This window comes from Aotus nancymaae, unplaced genomic scaffold (assembly GCF_030222135.1).
Source record: "Aotus nancymaae isolate 86718 unplaced genomic scaffold, 86718_ANA_hifiasm-v0.15.2.pri h1tg000033l, whole genome shotgun sequence".
In the NCBI taxonomy this organism is placed as follows: Eukaryota; Metazoa; Chordata; class Mammalia; order Primates; family Aotidae; genus Aotus; species Aotus nancymaae.
The window spans coordinates 18,019,085-18,040,056 of record NW_026988447.1 but is presented as its reverse complement, the minus strand read 5'-3'; the positions used below and the strand labels follow the sequence as shown (position 1 = coordinate 18,040,056).

The window sequence follows — 20,972 nt, the reverse complement described above, 5'->3', positions numbered from 1 at the left end:
TAATAAAAACATATCTGAGACAGGGTATATAAAGAAAAATAGGTTTAATGGACTCACAGTTCCCCATGCCTGGGGAAGCCTCACAATCATGGCAGAAGGCAATGGGGGAGAAAAGGCACATCTTACATGGTAGCAGGCAAAGAAAAGTGCAGAGTGAAGGCAGGGAAAAGCTCCTTATACAATCATCAGCTTTCCTGAGAACTCACTATTATGAAAACAACATGGAGGTAATGGCCCCCATGATTCAATTACCTCACACTGGGTCCCTCCCATGACACATGGAGATTATGGGAACTACAGTTCAAAATGAGATTTGAGTGGGGACACAGCCAAACTGTAACACTATTATAAAATAGAAAGATTTAATGGAAAAAAAGAAATTCATTCTCTACAAACTATCTTGATATTAACTATACTTTTAATGGAACTAGAAAGACTAATTCTTACATTTATATAGAAGTAAAAAAGTCCAAGAAGGGTGATATACCTGGCAGGGAAATTTCTATTACTTTTTTTTCTTTAGAATTTTAGTCAGTGACAGTGAAGTGAAGTTATAGGGGTTATCTTTTAATCCATTCAAATCTAGTTCTTACTTAAAAACTCTAGGTACCTTAACTTTCTTAGAATCAAATTATTTGTTACTCACTGTACAACTTATTTAAATACATAAATAGGTTATGAAACCTTGGTTAAGAGCCACTAGTTAAATGTTTGTTTAATGTTAAATGTAAACCTCAATGCTAGAAAATACATACTATAAATTGTGGGTGTACATTGAATTGCTTGCCTTCTCTGATTATTATTATGAATTAAACTCCACAACAAAAAGAAAGAGAAGGTTCTAATATCTGCCTTTATAGGAAGACATTAATGGTGTTGGACATTACTATTGATGCACATGCTATACAAATATGTTTGTATGTGTGTATCTGTGTTTTCTTCAAAAGATGACAAGTGCATATAAAGAAGTATATGAAAATCACATCCTCTATATCCAAACTGCTGAATAACATCAGCCGAAAGGATGTTTGGTCCCTCATCATGCTAATAGTTTATACATAGTGATATATAAGGAATCATTGACAAGAATATTTCTAAAGAATATAAACTCAACAACTTTATGGTAGGAACATGAGCTATTTACATTAATGCCTGAAAAACTATGTCCCCAAGAAGCTTATTCCATAAATATCTCCTTTTATAAGTCAACGTGGTTTATAAAAAACATAGCTACACCACTGTATTCCATGTTGATTTCAATGTGAAAACTTAATTTTAAATTTTGGAAATCAAAATACCAAAATGAAACTCTTATAGACCTATCATGGCTCTAGAGGTAAACCTTTTAAAAAAGCAAGCTTTTAGCATAAACAATTGGCTTATGTTCTGCTAAACTGGCAACTCCCAGTAAGAAGCCTGCTTTTACAAACCTGAATCATAAGCTTTCAATTCAATACCACTAATAATTTATATCGTGCATGATAGGCTTCACAGCATGGAAGCACCAAGTTGCCTTATTGAGCAAAGCATAATGTCTCATAAAAGCTTGATTCAGAAAAGCTAGAAAATGTTCATTACCAAATGTGACTTAAGCAAACTCAGTGAGAACTACAAAACATTATGACAGTGAAGAACTGAAAACTACCTTAAGTCTTTTGGAAGTTTTCACTTCACTGTAGTAATTTATAGGACTCTGGACCAAGATAAATGCCAGAAAAAAATAAAACTTTCTTAATATTATGTTTATGATGTTGGAATAATTATATTAAAATTTTGCATCATATCTTACTGCCTTGTACATTAAGAATTTGTGATACAATATTTTATGTTCCTTTCATATATAAGAAACTTGTATAGCTAAGTTGTTCTCATCAGGGAGTTTATATTCCTGATATAGTAATTTAATCATATAAAACAAAGACTTGCTAGTGGCTCTCTGCATGTTAGGAGTACTGAGTGTATAGTCTTAATAAACAGTGATCTAACAAAAGGAACCAAAAGCCTTGCTCTCTAACAGACTTACGAAAGTAATTATACCTTTATTGAAGTTACACCATTCTCAAGCTCCTGCCATTCCTACTGTTTCTTAAAGGTGGTTATTTTCAACTTAAAGAAAACAGACATATTTTAGAAGAATAACTGTTGTTAAGTAATATTACAGAATTTAATCAGATTCTCTGTGCAGCTTATATAACAATGGTACAAATATATCAAACCAAATAATAAGACTCAAAGCTTTAAAAAATGCAGAATGGCAAATTAGAGTAACTTACTAATTGGAGTAATAACTCACATGGCTGTAGGATAAGACAGGAAAGTGTAGGGGAAGAAAAAGTCTTTTACTAGCCATAATCATTCCCAGGGGCTTTAATAGGCTTTGCACAGCTATTGCTAGGGTGAAAGCAGGCATTAACAGAGTTAAAAAATGTAAAATGAGACCATATGTCAAGAACCATCTTTACAAAGTGCTAGGGAAGAGAGAAGGCAGATTAGTAGGAACAGCTGTTTGGATTAGGTAGCTAAAGAAGGTGATGACAGACAAATCTTTCAGGGTTGCTCTTTGCCCTTAGAATTTGGTCTCTTGTTTATTCAGGGATATTCAGCTCTAGGAAAAGAATTTAAATAGTTTCTACTGACAATATTAATTTATTTCCAAAATCTAATTTGCATTGTACATTTGAGAACATCCATTTCCAGTAGGCAGATAATAGGTAAATAAGGGACATTTTTACATAGACATTCCCCTATTCAGTGTTACCAGCTACCATGAAAATTCTAATCTGCTTTGCACATTATCTCTCTTCCATGTGTTAAATCTTTGTTTTTATTTTCTTATCTAGTTAACTCATCTTACAATAATTAACTCAAATTCTACCCTCTATGCAAGGAACATATAATTAATACTCTATTATCTTAGCACTTGATACATGCATGAATGTTTAAGCACTTGCAACATTGTATGTATGTAGTTATATGTCTGTATGTCTCTCCAGTTATTATGGAGTCTGAAATATCTGAACCACATTACTTTTCACAGCACATATTAAATATTGAAAAGATATTATATTTGTTGATTATATTTGCAAACAATTTCATCAAAAAAGACTGTGGATTGCTTCAACCAAGGAAGGTATCCATTAGTATATTCTCATGAATTTCCTTTCACTTTGTGACTTATTTCTTAAATTATTAACCAGAGAGGAGATGGTACATTTATCTCTCAGGTGGGTGAAAGCATTAAAGAGTACCTACTATCAGAAAAGTGGCAGTCTGCTACACAAGAGTTGTAGACACCACTGCCTAAAATCTTTACATAAGTAAATCCTGGAACAGGTCATAGTCAGAAGGGAAGAATCCATAGTTGTAACAATATAGTATCTAAAATTTCCCTTACTCAATAATAACAACAACAAAATGATACATGCCAAGAAATGGAAAAGGGTTAATAAAAACTGACTCTGACTGAACTCAGAGGTTAGATTTAACAGACAAAGATCTCAAAGACACGACTATAAATATGTTCTAATAATCAAATTACATTTAAGAATTAAAGAAAACTGTTATAAAATTAAAAATAGAAATCATAAAGAAAAATAGATTCAATAAAATGAAACTAAATGTATTCTAGAGTTGAAAAATAATATAATGAAATAAAAAAATTTACAAACTGGTCTCAGCCATAGGTTTAAAAAGGCAGAAGAAAGAAATAGTGAATTTGAAGGTAGATTAATAGATATTATCCAATTTGAACAACTAAACAAAGAAAGATTTAAAAATAAACAGCATCAGAAACCTCTGGGAAAACTTTAAGGGTACTAATATACATATAATGAGAGTTATCAAAGGAAAGGAGAGAGAAGAAAAAGTGAAGAAAAATATACTTGGCTGAAAATTGCCAAATTTGAAGAAAAACATTAATCTAAAAATCCAAGAAGTTCAATGAACCCCAAGTATGATAAACAAATACGAAGTAATCACATGTAAACACATCATAGCCAAAATGTTGAAAGACTAAAGAAAAGAGATAATCTTGAAAGTAGAAAGAGAAAAATAATTCATCATACACAAGATAACAAAAATAAGATTAATTGCTGATTTCTCATCAGAACCAATGATGGTCAGAAGACAGTGGAAGAACATATTCAAAATACTGACTGAAAATCAAAAAATTGTCAATCAAGAATTCTATATCCAGCAAAACTATTCTTAATGGAGGTGATAAAGATATTACCAGACATGAAGACATTAAAGAAATACACTACTAGAAGACCCTATCAGAACCAATGGTGGCCAGAAGGCAGTGGAAAGACATATTCAAAATACTGACTAAAAAATAACAAATTGGTAACCAAGAATTCTATATCTAGCTAAACTATTCTTCAAGAATGAAGGTATAAAGACATTTCCAGACATAAAGACATTAAATAAATACATGGCCAGTAGACCTACTAAAAAAGAAAAGACACCAGATGGTAACTCATATCCAGAGAAATAATGAAGAGCAAAGGAAATGGTAAAGTGTGTGTGTGTGTGTGTGTGTGTGTGTGTGTGTTTGCAATATACATTTGCAGACATCTTTTATACAGTTATATATGTTAGTTTTATAAATATATAATATATATAAAACATATATAACTGCATAAAAGACGTAAAAAGATATAAATTTCTTTAAAAAGATGTAAAAAGCTATAACTTAAAAAAGATATAACTGTATAAAACATATATAACTGTATAAAAGATTTATATATATATATTTTGTATATAATAAAACTAACATATATAACTATATAAAAAATGTCTGCAAATGTCTTCTCTTAATTCCTTTCAAAAGTATATGATTACACAGAACATAATTATAAACCTAAATTTCCAGGCTTATAAATTTCAAATGGTGTACATATGACAACAACAGCACAAAGGTGAATAGATGACATAAAGCTGTATTGAAGCAAAGTGACTATGTTTAACCAGAATTATTTTAGTATTTATCTAAACAATATTGTGATAAATTAAAATGTATTTTGTAATACCTAGAGCAATCACTAAGAAAATAATTTTTAAAATATACTTGTAAAGTTCCTGATATAATTATAATGGTACAATAATAGTATATGTACAAAATGCAAAAGAAGGAAGTTAAGGAGGAACAAGGGGGCCAAAGACACATGAATCATATGCAAAACAAATAGCAAAATGACAGACATAAACGTAGCATATCAATTATTGTACCAAATATGAATGAATTAAAAGACTCCAATCAAACATCCCATATTTTTAAAAACAAGATCAAACTTTATGCTGTCCATAAGAAAAATACTCTATATTCAAATATGCAGATAGGCTGTAAGAACACAAACTATAGACCAAAAAGTAAGAGCTAAGGCATTAAAATTCTTGAAAAAGTCATAGAAGAAAACCTTTATCTTGTTACAAGCAAAACTTTCTTAGATATAACATCACAAGCATTCCCAAGAAAAGAAAAAAAAAACTGATGAATTAGACTTCATAAAAATTAAAAACCTTTGCTTTTCAGGCACGCCATTAAGAAAATGAAAAGATATTCTGCAGCCTGGGAAAAATGCTTGCAAATTATATACCTGATAAAGAATTTGTATCCAGAATAGAAAGAAGTTAGTAATTTAATAATAAGAAAATAAAGCTCTCAATTGAAACAATATTCAAAAGTTCTGAATAGACTTCTCTATAGAAGATAAATAAAAATGTCTAAGATGCTCAACATCATTCATTATTTGGGAAATGCAAATTAAAACCACAGTGAGATGTTCACAGCAGCATTATTCATAATAACAAAAAGGTAGAAACAACCCAAATGTCCATCAACTAATGAATAGATTTAAAAAATCAGACTTATTTATACAAAGAAATCTTCTTCAGCAATAAGAAGGAATGAAGTACTAAAATATGCTACAACATGGATAAACCTCAAAAACATTGTTGAAAGAAGCCAGTCATAGTAGACTATATATTGCATAATTCTATTTATGAGAAATTTTTAGAAATGACAAATCTATAAAGATAGAAGGCAGTCTAGTGGTTGTCTGGGGCTGGGGATAAGAGTAGGGTATTAGCTGCAAATGGGCATAAAATGATGTTTTGTGGTTATGAAAATCTTTACATGCTTATAGTTGTACACCAATGTACATTTACTAAAAATCATTCAACTGAATCCTTATAATGGATGAATTTTTTAAGATGTAAATTATATCTCATTGGAAATCAAAAGAAAATTAGACAGGAGAGGTGGCTCATGCCTCTAATCCCAGCACTTTGGGAAGCCAAGGCAGGTAGATTGTCTAAGGTCAGGAGTTCGAAAACTTTAAAAAAAAAAAAAAATGCTAGCTGAGCATTGTGGTAGGCACCTGTAATCCTAGCTACTTGGGAGCCTGAGGCAGGAGAATCACTTAAACCCAGGAGGTGGAGGTTGCAGTGAGCTGAGATCACACCACTGCACTCTAGCCTGGGCAATAGAGCAAGACTTTGTCTCAAAAAATAAAATAAAATAAAAAGAGAATCTTCATTGCATCTTGATTAAATTGACTTGTAAGTGTCAATAAGTCCAATGGATATGCCAGGTGTTATAGACTGAATTGTGTCTCCTCCCAAAATTAACCTGTTGAAGCTCTAACCCCTAATGTAACTCTATCTGGAGATATGACCTTTAAGGAGGACACTAAGTTTACATGAGGTCATAAGGGTGGGTCCCTACATTGACAGGACAGGAATCCCTATAAAAGTGGAAAAGATACTGAGGTGAGCATGCCCAGAAGAAAGGCCATGTGAGGACACATTAAGAAAAGAGGCCAAGAAAAGAGGGCTTAAGTGAAACCAAGGCATTAAGGGAAATCAAGGGAAACACCTTGATCTTAGACTCCTAGTGTTCAGAATTATGAGACACTAAATTAATACTAATTGTTTAAGCCATCTAGTATGTGGTATTGTAGTGAACTAACTGCCAGGAAATGCCAAAGTTAACAGACAATATTGCAGATCATCTGAACACCCCACAAGCTATGTCATTACATAAGAGATAATAGACTACATATTGTATGATTCTATTTACAAGAAATGTTCAGAAATGGTAAATCTATAGAGACAAAAAGCAGATCAGTGGTTGGCTGGGGCTGACAGTAGTAACAGAGATCGACTTTCCTCCACTCTTATTTAGCAACAACCTCAGAAAAAAATGGAATGAAAAGTCAAATTGCCTGAAATTAAATTTCTGATGCATGAAGTCTGAAAATAAAAAGTAAGTATTAAAGAGTGAATTTGTGAGCTGAGATTTGCACCAGCAACATATGTATAATGTGATCCTATTTTTATTCTATTAATAAAGAAGATAAATTGACAAACACATTTAACCAAACGTTAATGGGTACGCTTATAAGATCCTTATAAGAACTGACTACCTATTCTGATCCCTAGTCAGGAGCCTCAGGCCATTCTCAAACATAAAGTTGTCAGTGTTCTTCATTTCACCTTTTGTTTTTAGTATGTATTTTCAAAATGTTTTACAATAAAAATGTGTTAAATTTTATTTTTACAAGTTATTTAAAATAATGCTATTGTAACATGTTACCTCTAATACACCTTCATTCTTTTGCCATCAGAGTTCTTCAGTCTTAAATGTTTAATAATCTAGATTCCTTTATTTTTAAAATCTCCTTTTAAATTCCTTCCTAGATCATTAAACTTTATGATTAGAGTGCCTGTTCACGTGAAAAACTTTTAAGAGAAAATCATTATACATTTCCCATTTAATAACAAAAAGCTATATATTGGTAAAGGAACAGAAAATGCAGCATTGTTGGCTTGTGGTGGACAAAGCTGTGGTCTGAGGAACAGGAGGCTCAGAAAATAGTTATAGTTTGCCACTAACTAGTCAGAAAACTTAAAATGATTCACATAATATCTCAGGTTATAATTTGTTCAGATAATAGAATATTTCAGGTCAAATAGAACATAAGTATCTTTCACGTTTTTTAAGATTTTTGTCTAGGACTTCTCACTAAAAATGAACTTATCATTGTTGTTGAGTTTTTTCATTATTTTAATTGCAGAAAATGAAATAAAAGTTCTATTTACATGTTGGAAAAATACTGGAAAACTTTCAAAGTTCATATTTCTAAAGAATAGACAGATGTATGAGTAGATAATATAGAACCATAATTTATTATTTTCTTTAATTTTAGATATGCTATTCTCTTATTATTAGTTTTATTTATTTGTATTTAAATAAATATCAAGTAATGCTTTTCATGTTTGCATATTCTGCAGCTTTTAAGATCTGCCTACACACGTAGCCTGAAGTTGCTTCATTCTCCCAAAGTAAGATTTTTAGACAAAAATCATGTCCTCAGTCACAATTTTTTTGTTACCATAGTGATAAGAATAAAGAATGAAAAAAAAAAAAGCTAAAAATATCTGAAGACAGTTTTAGAAATGTGACCCACTTGGTGTCATACACTAAAGAAGTTAATCAATTGAATTAACTACATATGTGTTAGGTGAAATATTCTACTGGATGGAAAAATACGTAGGTTGCACATTTGGAGCTATTATACACAATCAAAGAAGACAGTATGAATGAAGATGACAGACAATCTAAAATGCATAAAATATATTCTTTCAAAAATCAAAGATATACCAGAAGCAAATAGGAATCCATTATTTGAGCTCTATTTTTCATATCAATATTCTGTTTTCCTTTCATTATTTTAGAATATCTCCTCCACTTTAAATTAAATTTTCTTATGCACCAAAAAATGTTTTAGCTGGATGGAGCAATATAATTAGACATATATTTAAAATTATGTTGGAGTGGCCCCTTTCTGTAAAGAAAAGTTTCCCAATCTTATGCATAATAATAAAAATATGCCTTTAAATTAACTTTTCTTTTGAAAATTCTAGTTTAAATAAGAATTTTAACAGACACAATCATTTACAGAAAAATCTAACATATTGCAAAGCATTAAGCTAGTCTGTGAAACATGAATAAAAGGCAGCTCTTGCTATCAAGAATGTTTTAATCATCCGTCTAATTACGTTTTTATAACAGTGATTTTTAAAATGTGTTCACATCGTAAAATGGAAAAAGTATTCAGCTTAACTTGAAGAGACCAAGGTTAAAGTTCCATCTCTGTCAATGATCTTAGAAATGTCTCTTTCCAAGCCTCAGTTCTCCCATCCATAAAATATGTATAAACAAGCATATCACCTTCTTTAGCACATAGATCATTATGATAATCAAGAGATTATATGGGTAGAAACCAATTGATGTCATTCAATACAAAATCTTTTTTAAAATGAGTCGTTATAAAATTTCATTTAATATTTTAACATTTTCAAAATAAAAATAATTATAAAGTTTATTTTCATATTTATTTAAGAATTTGTAAGGATTATTTATGAATAATAATAGCAAACTTTTATTGAGCACTTACAATGGACCACATATATTACATAATTATTTCATTTAAGCCTCACAACAATCCAGTGACTTAGATATTATCTTCCTTTTATAGCTGAAAAATGTAAGGTATAGGAGGAATAAATAACTTGTCCAAAGATAGCTAGAAAGTGGTAGAGCAAGGAATTAAGCCCAGGCAAGATAACCACAGAGCCATGCTCTAAATCTAAGCCATTACAATATACTCTAAAATAATGAGTAGAGAAACATAACCCTATGAAACTGTTAATTTGAAAAAAATACATATTTTAGTTGCTGGCAAGATGGCCAAATAGGAACAGCTCCAGTTTGCAGCTCTCAGTGAGATCGACAGAAGGCAGGTGATTTCTGCATTTCCAACTGAGGTACCCAGTTCATCTCATTGGGACTGGTTGGAGAGTGGGTGTAGCCCATTGAGGGTAAGCTGAAGCAGGCAGGAGTGTTGCCTTACCTGGGAAGTGCAAGGGGTCGAGGGATTTCCCTCCTGTAGCCAAGGGAAGCCATGAGAGACAGTACCAGGAAGAACAGTGCATTCCAGCCCAGATACTAAGCTTTTCCCATGGTCTTCACAATCAGCAGACCTGGAGATTCCCTCTGGTGCCTATGCCACCAGAGCCCTGGGTTTCAAGCACAAAACTGGGCAGCCATTGGGCAGACACCAAACTAGTGGCAGGAGGTTTTTTTTTTTTTTTTCAAACCTCAGTGACACCTGGCATTCACTCCCCTGGAAAGGGGGCTAAAGCCAGGGAGCCAAGTGGTCTGGCTCGGGGGTCCACCCCCACGGAGCCCAGCAAACTAAGATCCACTGGCTTAAAATTATCACTGACTGCACAGCAGTCTGAGGTCAAACTTGAACACTTGAACTTGGTGGTGGGGGGAGTCTGCCATTTCTGAGGCTTCGGTAGGTAGTTTTACTCTCACAGCGTAAGCCAAGTCACGGGGAAATTTGAACTGGGTGGAGCCCTCTGCAGCTCAGCAAGGCCACTACAGTCAAACTGCCTTTCTAGATTCCTCTTCCCTGGACAGGGCATCTCTGAAAAAAAGGCAGCAGTCCCATGGAGGGACTTATGGATAAAACCTCTATCTCCCTGGGACAGAGCACCTGGGGGAAGAAGTGGCTGTGGGCACAGCTTTAGCAGACTTAAAACTCCCTGCCTGACAGCTCTAAAGAGAGCAGCAACAGATCTCCCAGCACAGCATTCAACTCTGATAAGGGACAAACTGCCTCCTCAAGTAGGTCCCTGACTCATAGGAATCCTGACTGGAAGACATCTCCCGACAGGGGCCCACAGACACCTCATACAGGAGAGCTCTGGCTGGCATCTGGTGGGTGCTCCTCTGGGATGAAACTTCCAGAGGAAGGAACGGGCAGCAAGCAATCTTTGCTGTTCTACAGCCTCGGCTGGTGATGCCCAGGCAAACAGGTTGGACCTTCAGCAAACTGCAGCAGACCTGCAGCAGAGGGGCCTGTTAGCATGAAAACTAACAAACAGAAAGGAATAATATCAACATTAACAAAAAGGACGTCCACTCAGAAACCCCATCTAAAGGTCACCAACATCATAGACCAAAGGTAGATAAATGCATGAATATGGGGAGAAACCAGCAAAAAAAAAAAAAAAAGATTGAAAATTCCAAAAACCAGAATGCTAATTCTCCAAAGAATCACAACTCCTTACCAGCAAGGGAAAATAACTGGACAGAGAATAAGTTGGATGAATTGACAGAAGTAGGCTTCAGAAGGTAAGTAATAACACACTTCTCCAAGCTAAAGGAGCATATTCTAACCCAATTCAAGGAAGCTAAGAAACTGGAAAAATCGTTAGACAAATTGCTAACTAGAATAACCAACTTAGAGAAGAAAATAAATGACCTGATGGACTGAAAAACACAGCATGAGAACTTCATGAAGCATTCACAAGTATCAATAGCCAAATCAATCAAGCGGAAGAAAGGATATCAGAGATTGAAGATCAATTCAATGAAATAAAGCAAGAAGACAAGATTAGAAAAAAAGAGTGAAAAGAAATGAACAAAGCTTCCAAGAAACATGGGACTATGTGAAAACACCAAATCTACATTTGACTAGTTTACCTGAAAGTGACAGGTAGAATGGAAGCAACAAAAATAAAAAACACTCTTCAGAATATAATCCAGGAGAATTTCCCCAACCTAGCAAGGCAGGTCAACATTAAATTCAGGATATACAGAAACATCACAAAGATCCTCCTTGAGAATAGCAACCCCAAGACACACAATCGTCAGATTCACCAAGGTGGAAATGAAGAAATAAATGTTAAGGGCAGCCAGAGAGAAAGGTCAGGTTACCGACAACAGGAAGCCCATCAGACTAACAGCAGATCTTTCAGCAGAAACCCTACAAGCCAGAAGAGAGTGGGGGCCAATATTCAATATTCTTAAAGAAAAGTACTTTCAAACCAGAATTTCTTATTCAACCAAACTAAGCTTTATAAATGAAGGAAAAATAAAATCCTCTACAGACAAGCAAATGCTGAGAGATTTTGTCACCATCAGGCCTGCCTTACGAGAACTCCTGAAGGAAGCACTAAACATGGAAAGAAACAACCAGTACCAGCCACTGCAAAAACATTCCAAATTGTAAAGACAATCAACACTATGAAGAAATTGCATCTTTTGCTAATGCTAGCAAAAGAACCAGCTAGCATCATAATGACAGGATCAAGTTTGCACATAACAATATTAACCTTAAATGGAAACAGGCTAAATGCCCCATTTAAAAGACAGAGACTGGTAAATTGGATAAAGACTGCTGTATTTAGGAGATTCATGTCACGTGCAAATACACACATAGGCTCAAAACAAAGAGATGGAGGAAGATTTACCAAGCAAATGGAAAGCAAAAAGAAAGCAGGGGTTGCAAGCCTAGTCTCTGAAAAAAACAGACTTTAAACCAACAAAGATCAAAAGAGACAAGGGCATTACAAATTGGTAAAGGGATCAATGCAACAAGAAGAGCTAACTATCCTAAATAGACACCCAATACAGCAGCACCCAGATTCATAAAGCAAGTTGCTAGAGACCTACAAAGAGAATTGGACTCCCAAACAACAATAGTGGGAGACTTTAACACCCCACTGTCAATATTAGACAGATCAACGAGACAGGAAAGTAATAAGGATCCAGGATTTGAACTCAGCTCTGGACCAAGACGACCTAATAGACATCTACAAAACTCTCCATCCTAAATCAACAAAATATACATTCTTCTCAGCACCACATCACCCTTATTCTAAAATTGACCACATAATTGGAAATAAAACACTCCTCAGCAAATGCAAAAGAATGGAAATCATAACAAACAGTCTCTCAGATCGCAGTTCAATCAAATTAGAACTCAGGATTAAGAAACTTACTCAAAACCACACAACTACTTGGAAACTGAACAATCTGCTCCTGAATGACTACTGGGTAAATAACGAAATGAAGGCAGAAATAAAGATGTTATTTGAAGCCAACGAGAACAAAGACACAAGGTACCAGAATCTTTAAGACACATTTAAAGCAGTGTGTAGAGAGAAATTTATAGCACTAAAGGCCCATAAGAGAAAGCAGGAAAGATCTAAAATCAACACCCTAAGATCACAATTAAAAGAACTAGAGAAGCAAGAGCAAACAAATTCAAAAGCTAGCAGAAGACAAGAAATAACTAAGATCAGAGCAGAACTGAAGGAGAGAGAGAGACACACAAAAATCACTGCAAAAAAATCAGTGAATCCAGCAGCTGGTTTTTGAAAGGTCAACAAAATAGACTAATAGCAGACTAATAAAGAAGAAAAGAGAGTAGTATAAAATACATGCAATAAAAAGTGATAAAGAGGATATCTCGTGGTCAACATGGTGAAACCCCGTCTCTACTAAAAATACAAAAAATTAGCTGGGCATGGTGGCGCGTGCCTGTAATCCCAGCTACTCAGGAGGTTGAAGCAGGAGAATTGCCTGAACCCAGGAGGCAGAGGTTGCAGTGAGCTGAGATCGCGCCATTGCACTCCAGGCTGGGTAACAAGTGAAACTCTGTCTCAGAAAAAAAAAAAAAAAAAAAAAAGGATATCACCACTGATCTCACAGAAATATAAACTACCATCAGAGGACACCATAAACACCTCTAAGCAAATAAACTAAAAAAATCTAGAAGAAATGCATAAATTCCTGGACACATACACCTACCAAAGTCTAAACCAGAAGAAGTCAAATTCCTAAACAGACTAATAACAAGTTCTGAAATTGAGGCAGCAAATAATAGCCTACCAACCAAAAAAGTCCAGGACCAGTCAGATTCACAGCTGAGTTCAACCAGAGGTACAAACAGGAGCTGGTATCATTTCTTCTGAAACTATTCCAAACAATAGAAAAAGAGGGAATCCTTCCTAACTCATTTTATGAGGCCAGCATTGTCCTGATAGAAAAACCTGGCAGATACACAAAAAAAGAAAATTTCAGACCAATATTCCTGATGAACACTGATGCAAAAATTCTCAACAAAATACTGGCAAACTAAATCCAGCAGCACATCAAAATGATTATCCACTATGATCAAGTTGGCTTCACCCCTGGGATGCAAGGCTGGTTCAATATATGCAAATCAATAAATAATCCATCATATAAACAGAATCAATGTCAAAAAACACATTATTATCTCAATAGATGAAGAAAAGGCTAACAACAAAATTTAACAGCGCTTCATGTTAAAAACTCTAATAAACAAAGTATCAATGGAATGTATCTCAAAATAATAAGAGCTATTTATGACAAACCCATAGCCAATATACTGAATGGGCAAAAACTGGAAGCATTCCTTTTGAAAACTGGTACAAGACAAGGATGCCCTCTCTCACCACTCCTATTCAATATAGTATTGGAAGTTCTGGCCAGGGCAATCAGGCAAGAGAAACAAATAAAGGGTATTCAAATAGGAAAAGAGGAAGTCAAATTGTCTCTATTTGCAAATGACATCATTGTATAGTTAGACAGCCCCATCATCTCAGCCCAAAATCTCCTTAAGCTGATAAGCAACTTCTGCTTAAGTCTCAAGATACAAAATCAATGCACAAAATTTAGAAGCAGTCCTATACACCAATAACAAACAGAGAGCCAAATCATGAGTGAACTCCCATTCACAATTGCTACAAAGAGAATAAAATACCTAGGAATACTTACAAGGGATGTGAAGGAACTCTTAAAGGAGAACTACAAACCACTGCCCAAGGCAATAAGAGAGAAGACAAATAAATGGATAAACATTCCATACTCACGGATAGAAAAAATCAACATCATGAAAATGGCCATACTGCCCAAAGTAATTTATAGATTCAGTGCTTTCCCCATCAAGCTACCATTGACTTTCTTCATAGAATTGAAAAAAAAAAAAAAACTACTTAATTTCATATGGAACCAAAAAAGAGTCCATATAGCCAAGACAAACCTAAGCAAAAAGAACAAAGCTGGAGGCATCATGCTACCTGACTTCAAACTATATTACAAGCCTAGAGTAACCAAAACAGCATGGTACTGGTACCAAAATAGATATATAGACCAATGGAACAGAACAGAGGCCTCAGAAATAACATCACACGTCTACAACCATCTGATCTTTGACAAACCTGATAAAAACAAGCAATGGGGAAAGGATTCTCTATTTAATAAATGGTGTTGGGAAAACTGGCTAGCCATATGCAGAAAGCTGAAACTGGCTCCCTTCCTTAAACCTTATACAAAAATTAACTCAAGATGGATTAAACACTTAAACATAATACCTACCACCATTAAAACCCTAGAAGAGAACCTAGGCAATATCCTTCAGGACATAGGCATGGGCAAAGACTTCATGACTAAAACACCAAAAACAATGGCAACAAAAGCCAAAATAGACAAAAAGGATTCGAATTAAAATAAGAGCTTCTGCATAGCAAAAGAAACTATCATCAGAGTGAGCAGACAACCTAGAGAATGAGAGAAAATTTTTGCAATCTATCCATCTGAAAAAGGGCTAATATCCAGAATCTATAAGAGGCTTAAACAAATTTACAAGAAACAAACAAACAATCCCATCAAAAAGTAGGCAAAGGGTATGAACAGTCCCTTCTCTAAAGAAGACATTTATGCAGCCAACAAACATGAAAAAAAGCTCATCATCACTGGTCATTAGAGAAATGCAAATCAAAACCACATTGAGATACCATCTTACACCAGTTAGAATGGCAATCATTAAAAAGTCAGGAAACAACAGATGCTGGTGAGGATGTGGAGAAATAGGAACACTTCTACACTGCTGGTGGGAGTGTAAATTCGTTCAATCATATTAGTTCAATCATTGTGGAAGACAGTGTGGTGATTCCTCAAGGATCTAGAACTAGAAACACCATTTGACCCAGTAATCCCATTACTAAGTATATACCCAAAGGATTATAAATCATTCTACTATAAAGACACATACACATGTATGTCTATTGCAGCACTGTTTACAACAGCGAAGACTTGGAACAAACCCAAATGCTCATCAGTGATTATGGCACATGCACCCCATGGAATACTATGCAGCCATAAAAAATGGCATCCATGTTCTTCAGGGACATGGATGAAACTGGAAACCATAATTCTCAACAAACTAACACCAGAACAGAAAAACAAACACCATATGTTCTCACTCATAAGTGGTAGTTGAGCAATGAGAACACATGGACACAGGGAAGGGAACATCACACACTGGGGCCTGTCAGCACATGGGGGGCTAGGGAAGAGACAGTATTTGGAAAAATACCTAATGTAGATGGCAAGTTGATGGATGTAGCAAACCACCATGACATGTGTATACCTATGTAACAGAACTTAAAGTATAATAATAATAATAAAACAATTCAACAGCAAAAAGAACAAATAATCCACAAACACAATCAACAAAATGAAAAGAGAACCTATAGAATGGGAGAAAATATTTGCAAGCCATATACCTGATAAAGAATTAATATCCAAAATGATAAGCATACAACTTAATAGCAAAACCTCCCAAATAATTCAATTCAAAAATGGCTAACAAGCCTAAATAAACATTTTTCCAAAGAAGATATGCAAATGGCCAAGAGGTATATGATTATCAGGGAAATGTAAGTCAAAACACCAGTGAGATATTACCTCACACCTAGTATTATAACTATTATTAAAAAGACAAGAGATAGCAAGTATTGGCAAAGATGTGGAGCAAAGAGAATCCTTGTACATCGTTAATAGAATGTAGATTAGTATACCCATTATGTAAAACAACATGGAATTTCCATAAACAATTAAAAATAGAACTACCATAAGACTCAACAATCCTACTACTGGGTATATAGCCAAAGAAATGAAATCATTTTGTTAAAGAGGTATCTTTACCCCCACTGCAGCATTATTCACAAGACCCAAGGTAAGAAAGCAATGTAAGTGCCTATCAACAGATGAATGGATAAAGAAAATTTGGTATTATACACAATAGAATACTATTCAGCCTTTAAAACTAAGAAAATTTTGTCATTTGTCTCAATAAAGATGTACTTGGAAGACATTATGTTAAGTTAAATAAGCCAGATATGGAAACACGAATACTGTGTAGTCTCACTTATATGTGGAATCTATTAAAGTTAATATAAAAACATAGAATAGGATGGCAGTTGCCAGGGCTGAGGGTTGGAGGGAATTAAGGAGATGTTGGTCAAAACATACAAACATTCAGTTTGAAAGATAAATGAGTTCTAAGTATCTAATGTACAGCATGGTGACTGTAGTTAATACTGTACTTATTACCTGAAATAGGCTAGAAGAATAGATCTTACACGTCCTCACCATGCACTCACACTCACACACACATGGTGACTATGGATGATGATGGATATATGATTAATTTGGTTGTGGTAGTCATTACACAATGAATATGTATCTCAAATTATCACATTACATCTTTAATATAAACCATTTTAATTTGTCAATTATGCTTCAATAAACCTGGGGGGAAAAGAAAGAAAAGCTGAGAAGAATCTTAAAAAATTAAAGGAAAATCCATTGAGATTTTTTCATGCCTTTGTGACAATTTACATCCCCTTATTAGGCTTTAGTGAAGAGAGAAATCCTGCTCCATTTAAATTATTAATATTTTTGTAAACAATATTTTATCTAATATTCAGAAATGATTTTCAGTGACAGTCTATTGTATTGAAAAAGCTTACAATGTTTATACATTTTAACTGAACTATGTTCTCCAGTATCAAATCTAATTATCCAGGAGAAAGCCTCCTAGCATCAGTATTTAAAATACAATAGTTTAAAATATACTCAGTTTGATGTAACTTACTTTATATCAAAAATACTTAAAAACTATGAAAATGAAAACCATCTCTTCCATCTCCCTCCAAAAATCTGTATTGTATAAACTTCTTTTAACCTACTTTTCACATATTTTCCTTCACATATATTAAGATCACATACAAAGAAATTTGAGGAAAAGGACTTATAAAACAAGTTTAGTAAAAGTAAGAGAGGGAATGAAGAAAAGAAGAGAACACCTGAGAAAAGCTGGGAGAGAGAAAAGAAGAAAGTGGAAAGGAAAAGAAAGAAAAAATAAAAGAAGAAGAAATGAGAAACTACTCACCTTGAAGGACCAGGTCCCAAGTATCATCAATTTGTTTCTGAGTTGGGAAATGACCACAGTCACTGAAGAAACTGGGTAGCTCACCTCTTTCTATTTTTTGCCAGTCTTCTCTCTTAGCAAACATTATTTCATAGACTAAAAGGACAAAAATGTAAATGAAAATATTTTCTTTTAAAAAAATATATCAAATAAAAAACTTTAGCTTTATTTTTATGTCTACCAGTAACTCTCAATGATTAGACTAGCACTATGTCAACCTTCTGGCAAAGAGTAGAAGGAAGTGGGCATGCTTCTGTCTACCCACATTCCACAGTAGTGAAACATTTACTTGAATCCCCAAAATGAATACTGGGTATCTTTTATACTGGCTTCATGACAATTGACCATAAATCCTGCAATGTAAACTCAACCATATCATAAGACATAGCTTTTATTCCAGGACTTTGGGGGACCTGACTCCTACTGATCCATTTAACTCTTCATTGTTTATTAGCTACTCTAATCTTTTCATCTCCTTTTGGCTTTTACTCATATTCTAACTACTTACATTGGTAATTCCACTTTGGATGGCTTATTCTATTTCTAAAGTTGCCCCTGAATTGGGAGCAATGTATACTTTTTGCTCACTAACTTCATGTATTCTACTTTCACATATATATTTATTGCATTTTAGGTTCTGGGGTACATGTAAAGAACGTGCAGGATTGTTGCATAGGTATATACATGGCAATGTGGTTTGCTGCCTTCCTCCCCATCACCTATATCTGGCTTTTCTCCCCATGTTATCTCTCCCCAACTCCCTACCCCCCAACTGTCCCTTCCCTAGTTCCCCACAACAGGCCTCAGTATATGAGGCTCCCCTCCCTGTGTCCATGTGTTTTAATTGTTCAACATCCACCTATGAGTGAGAACATGCAGTGTTTGTTTATCTGCTCTTGTGTCAGTTAGCTGAGAATGATGGTTTCCAGATTCATCCATGTCCTTGAAAAGGAAACGAACTCATCGTTTTTTATGGCGGCATAGTATTCCATGGTGTATATGTGCCACATTTTCCCTGTCCAGTCTATCATCAATGGTCATTTGGGTTGGTTCCAGGTCTTTGCTATTGTAAACAGTGCTGCAATGAACATAGATGTGCATGTGTCCTTATAATAGAAAGATTTATAATCCTTTGGATACATACCCAGTAATGAGATTGCTGGGTCAAATGGAATTTCTATTTCTAGGTCCTTGAGGAATCGCCACACTGTCTTCCACAATAGTTACATTAATTTACACTCCCACCAACAGTGGAAAAGTGTTCCTATTTCTCCACATCCTCTACAGCATCTGTTGTCTCCAGCTTTTTAATGATCGCCATTCTAACTGGCATGAGACGGTATTTCAATGTAGTTTTGATTTGCATTTCTCTAATGACTAGTGATGATGAGCATTTTTTCATATGTTTGTTGGCCTCATATAGGTCTTCTTTTGAAAAGTGTCTGTTCATATCGAATTTGCCCACTTTTGAATGGGGTTGTTTGGTTTTTTCTTGTAAATGTTTTAATTCTTTGTAAATTTTTGATATAAGTCCTTTGTCAGATGGGTAGACTGCAAAAATTTTTTCCCATTCTGTTGGTTGCTGATTCACTCTAATGATTGTTTCTTTTGCTGTGCAGAAGCTCTGGAGTTTAATTAGATCCCATTTGTCTATTTTAGCTTTTGTTGCTAATGCTTTTCATGTTTTAGTCATGAAGTCCTTGCCTATGCCTATGTCCTGAATGGTTTTGCCTAGGTTTTCTTCTAAGGTTTTTATCATGTTAGGTCTTATGTTTAAGTCTTTAATCCATCTGGAGTTAATTTTAGTGTAAGGTTTCAGGAAGGGGTCCAGTTTCTGCTTTCTGCGCATGGCTAGCCAGTTTTCCCAGCACCATTTATTAAACAGGGAATCCTTTCCCCATTGCTTGGTTTTGTCAGGTTTGTCAAAGATCAGATGGCTGTAGATGTGTGGTGTTGCCTTGAAGGCCTCTGTTCTATTCCATTGGTCTATATCTCTGTTTTGGTACCAGTACCATGCTTTTTTGATAATGGTAGCCTTGTAGTATAGTTTGAAGTCAGGTAACGTGATGCCTCCAGCTTTGTTCTTTTTGTTTAGAATTGACTTGGCTCTGTGGGCTCCCTTTTGGTTCCATATGAAGTTTAAAGTGGTTTTTTCCAGTTTGGTGAAGAAGGTCATTGGTAGCTTGATGGGGATAGCATTGAATCTATAAATTACTTTGGGCAGTATGGCCATTTTCATGATATTGATTCTTCCTAACCATGAACATGGAATGTTTCTCCATCTGTTTGTGTCCTCTCTTATTTCCTTGTGCAGTGGTTTGTAGTTCTCCTTGAAGCGGTCCTTTACATCCTTTGTTAGTTGTATTCCTAGGTATTTTATTCTCTTTGTAGCAATTGTGAAAGGCAGTTTGTTCTTGATTTTGCTCTCTTTAAGTCTGTTATTGGTGTATAGGAATGCTTCTGATTTTTGCACACTGATTTTGTATCCTGAGACTTTGCTGAAGCTGCTTATCAGTTTAAGGAGATTGTGGGCAGAGATGATAGGGTCTTCTAAATACACAATCATGTCATCTGCAAATAGAGATGGCTTGACTTCCTCCTTTCCTAACTGAATATGCTTTATTTCTTTTTCTTTCCTGATTTCCCTGGCCAGAACTTCCAATACTATATTGAATAGGAGTGGTGAGAAAGGGCATCCTTGTCTAGTGCCAGATTTCAAAGGGAATGCTTCCAGTTTTTGCCCATTCAGTGTGATATTGGCTGTGGGTTTGTCATAAATAGCTTTTATTATTTTGAGATACATTCCGTCAA

At 34.6% G+C, this 20,972-nt stretch overlaps 1 protein-coding gene across 1 annotated transcript in view; it reads right to left on the bottom strand.

Moving 5' to 3' along the window:
• The window catches only part of IQCM (IQ motif containing M), a 421,233-nt gene that overhangs the window by 187,786 nt on the left and 212,475 nt on the right, over positions 1 to 20,972 (bottom strand). The window contains 1 exon segment of the mRNA XM_064383724.1: positions 18,123 to 18,257. Coding sequence (XP_064239794.1) covers positions 18,123 to 18,257 — 135 coding nt within the window.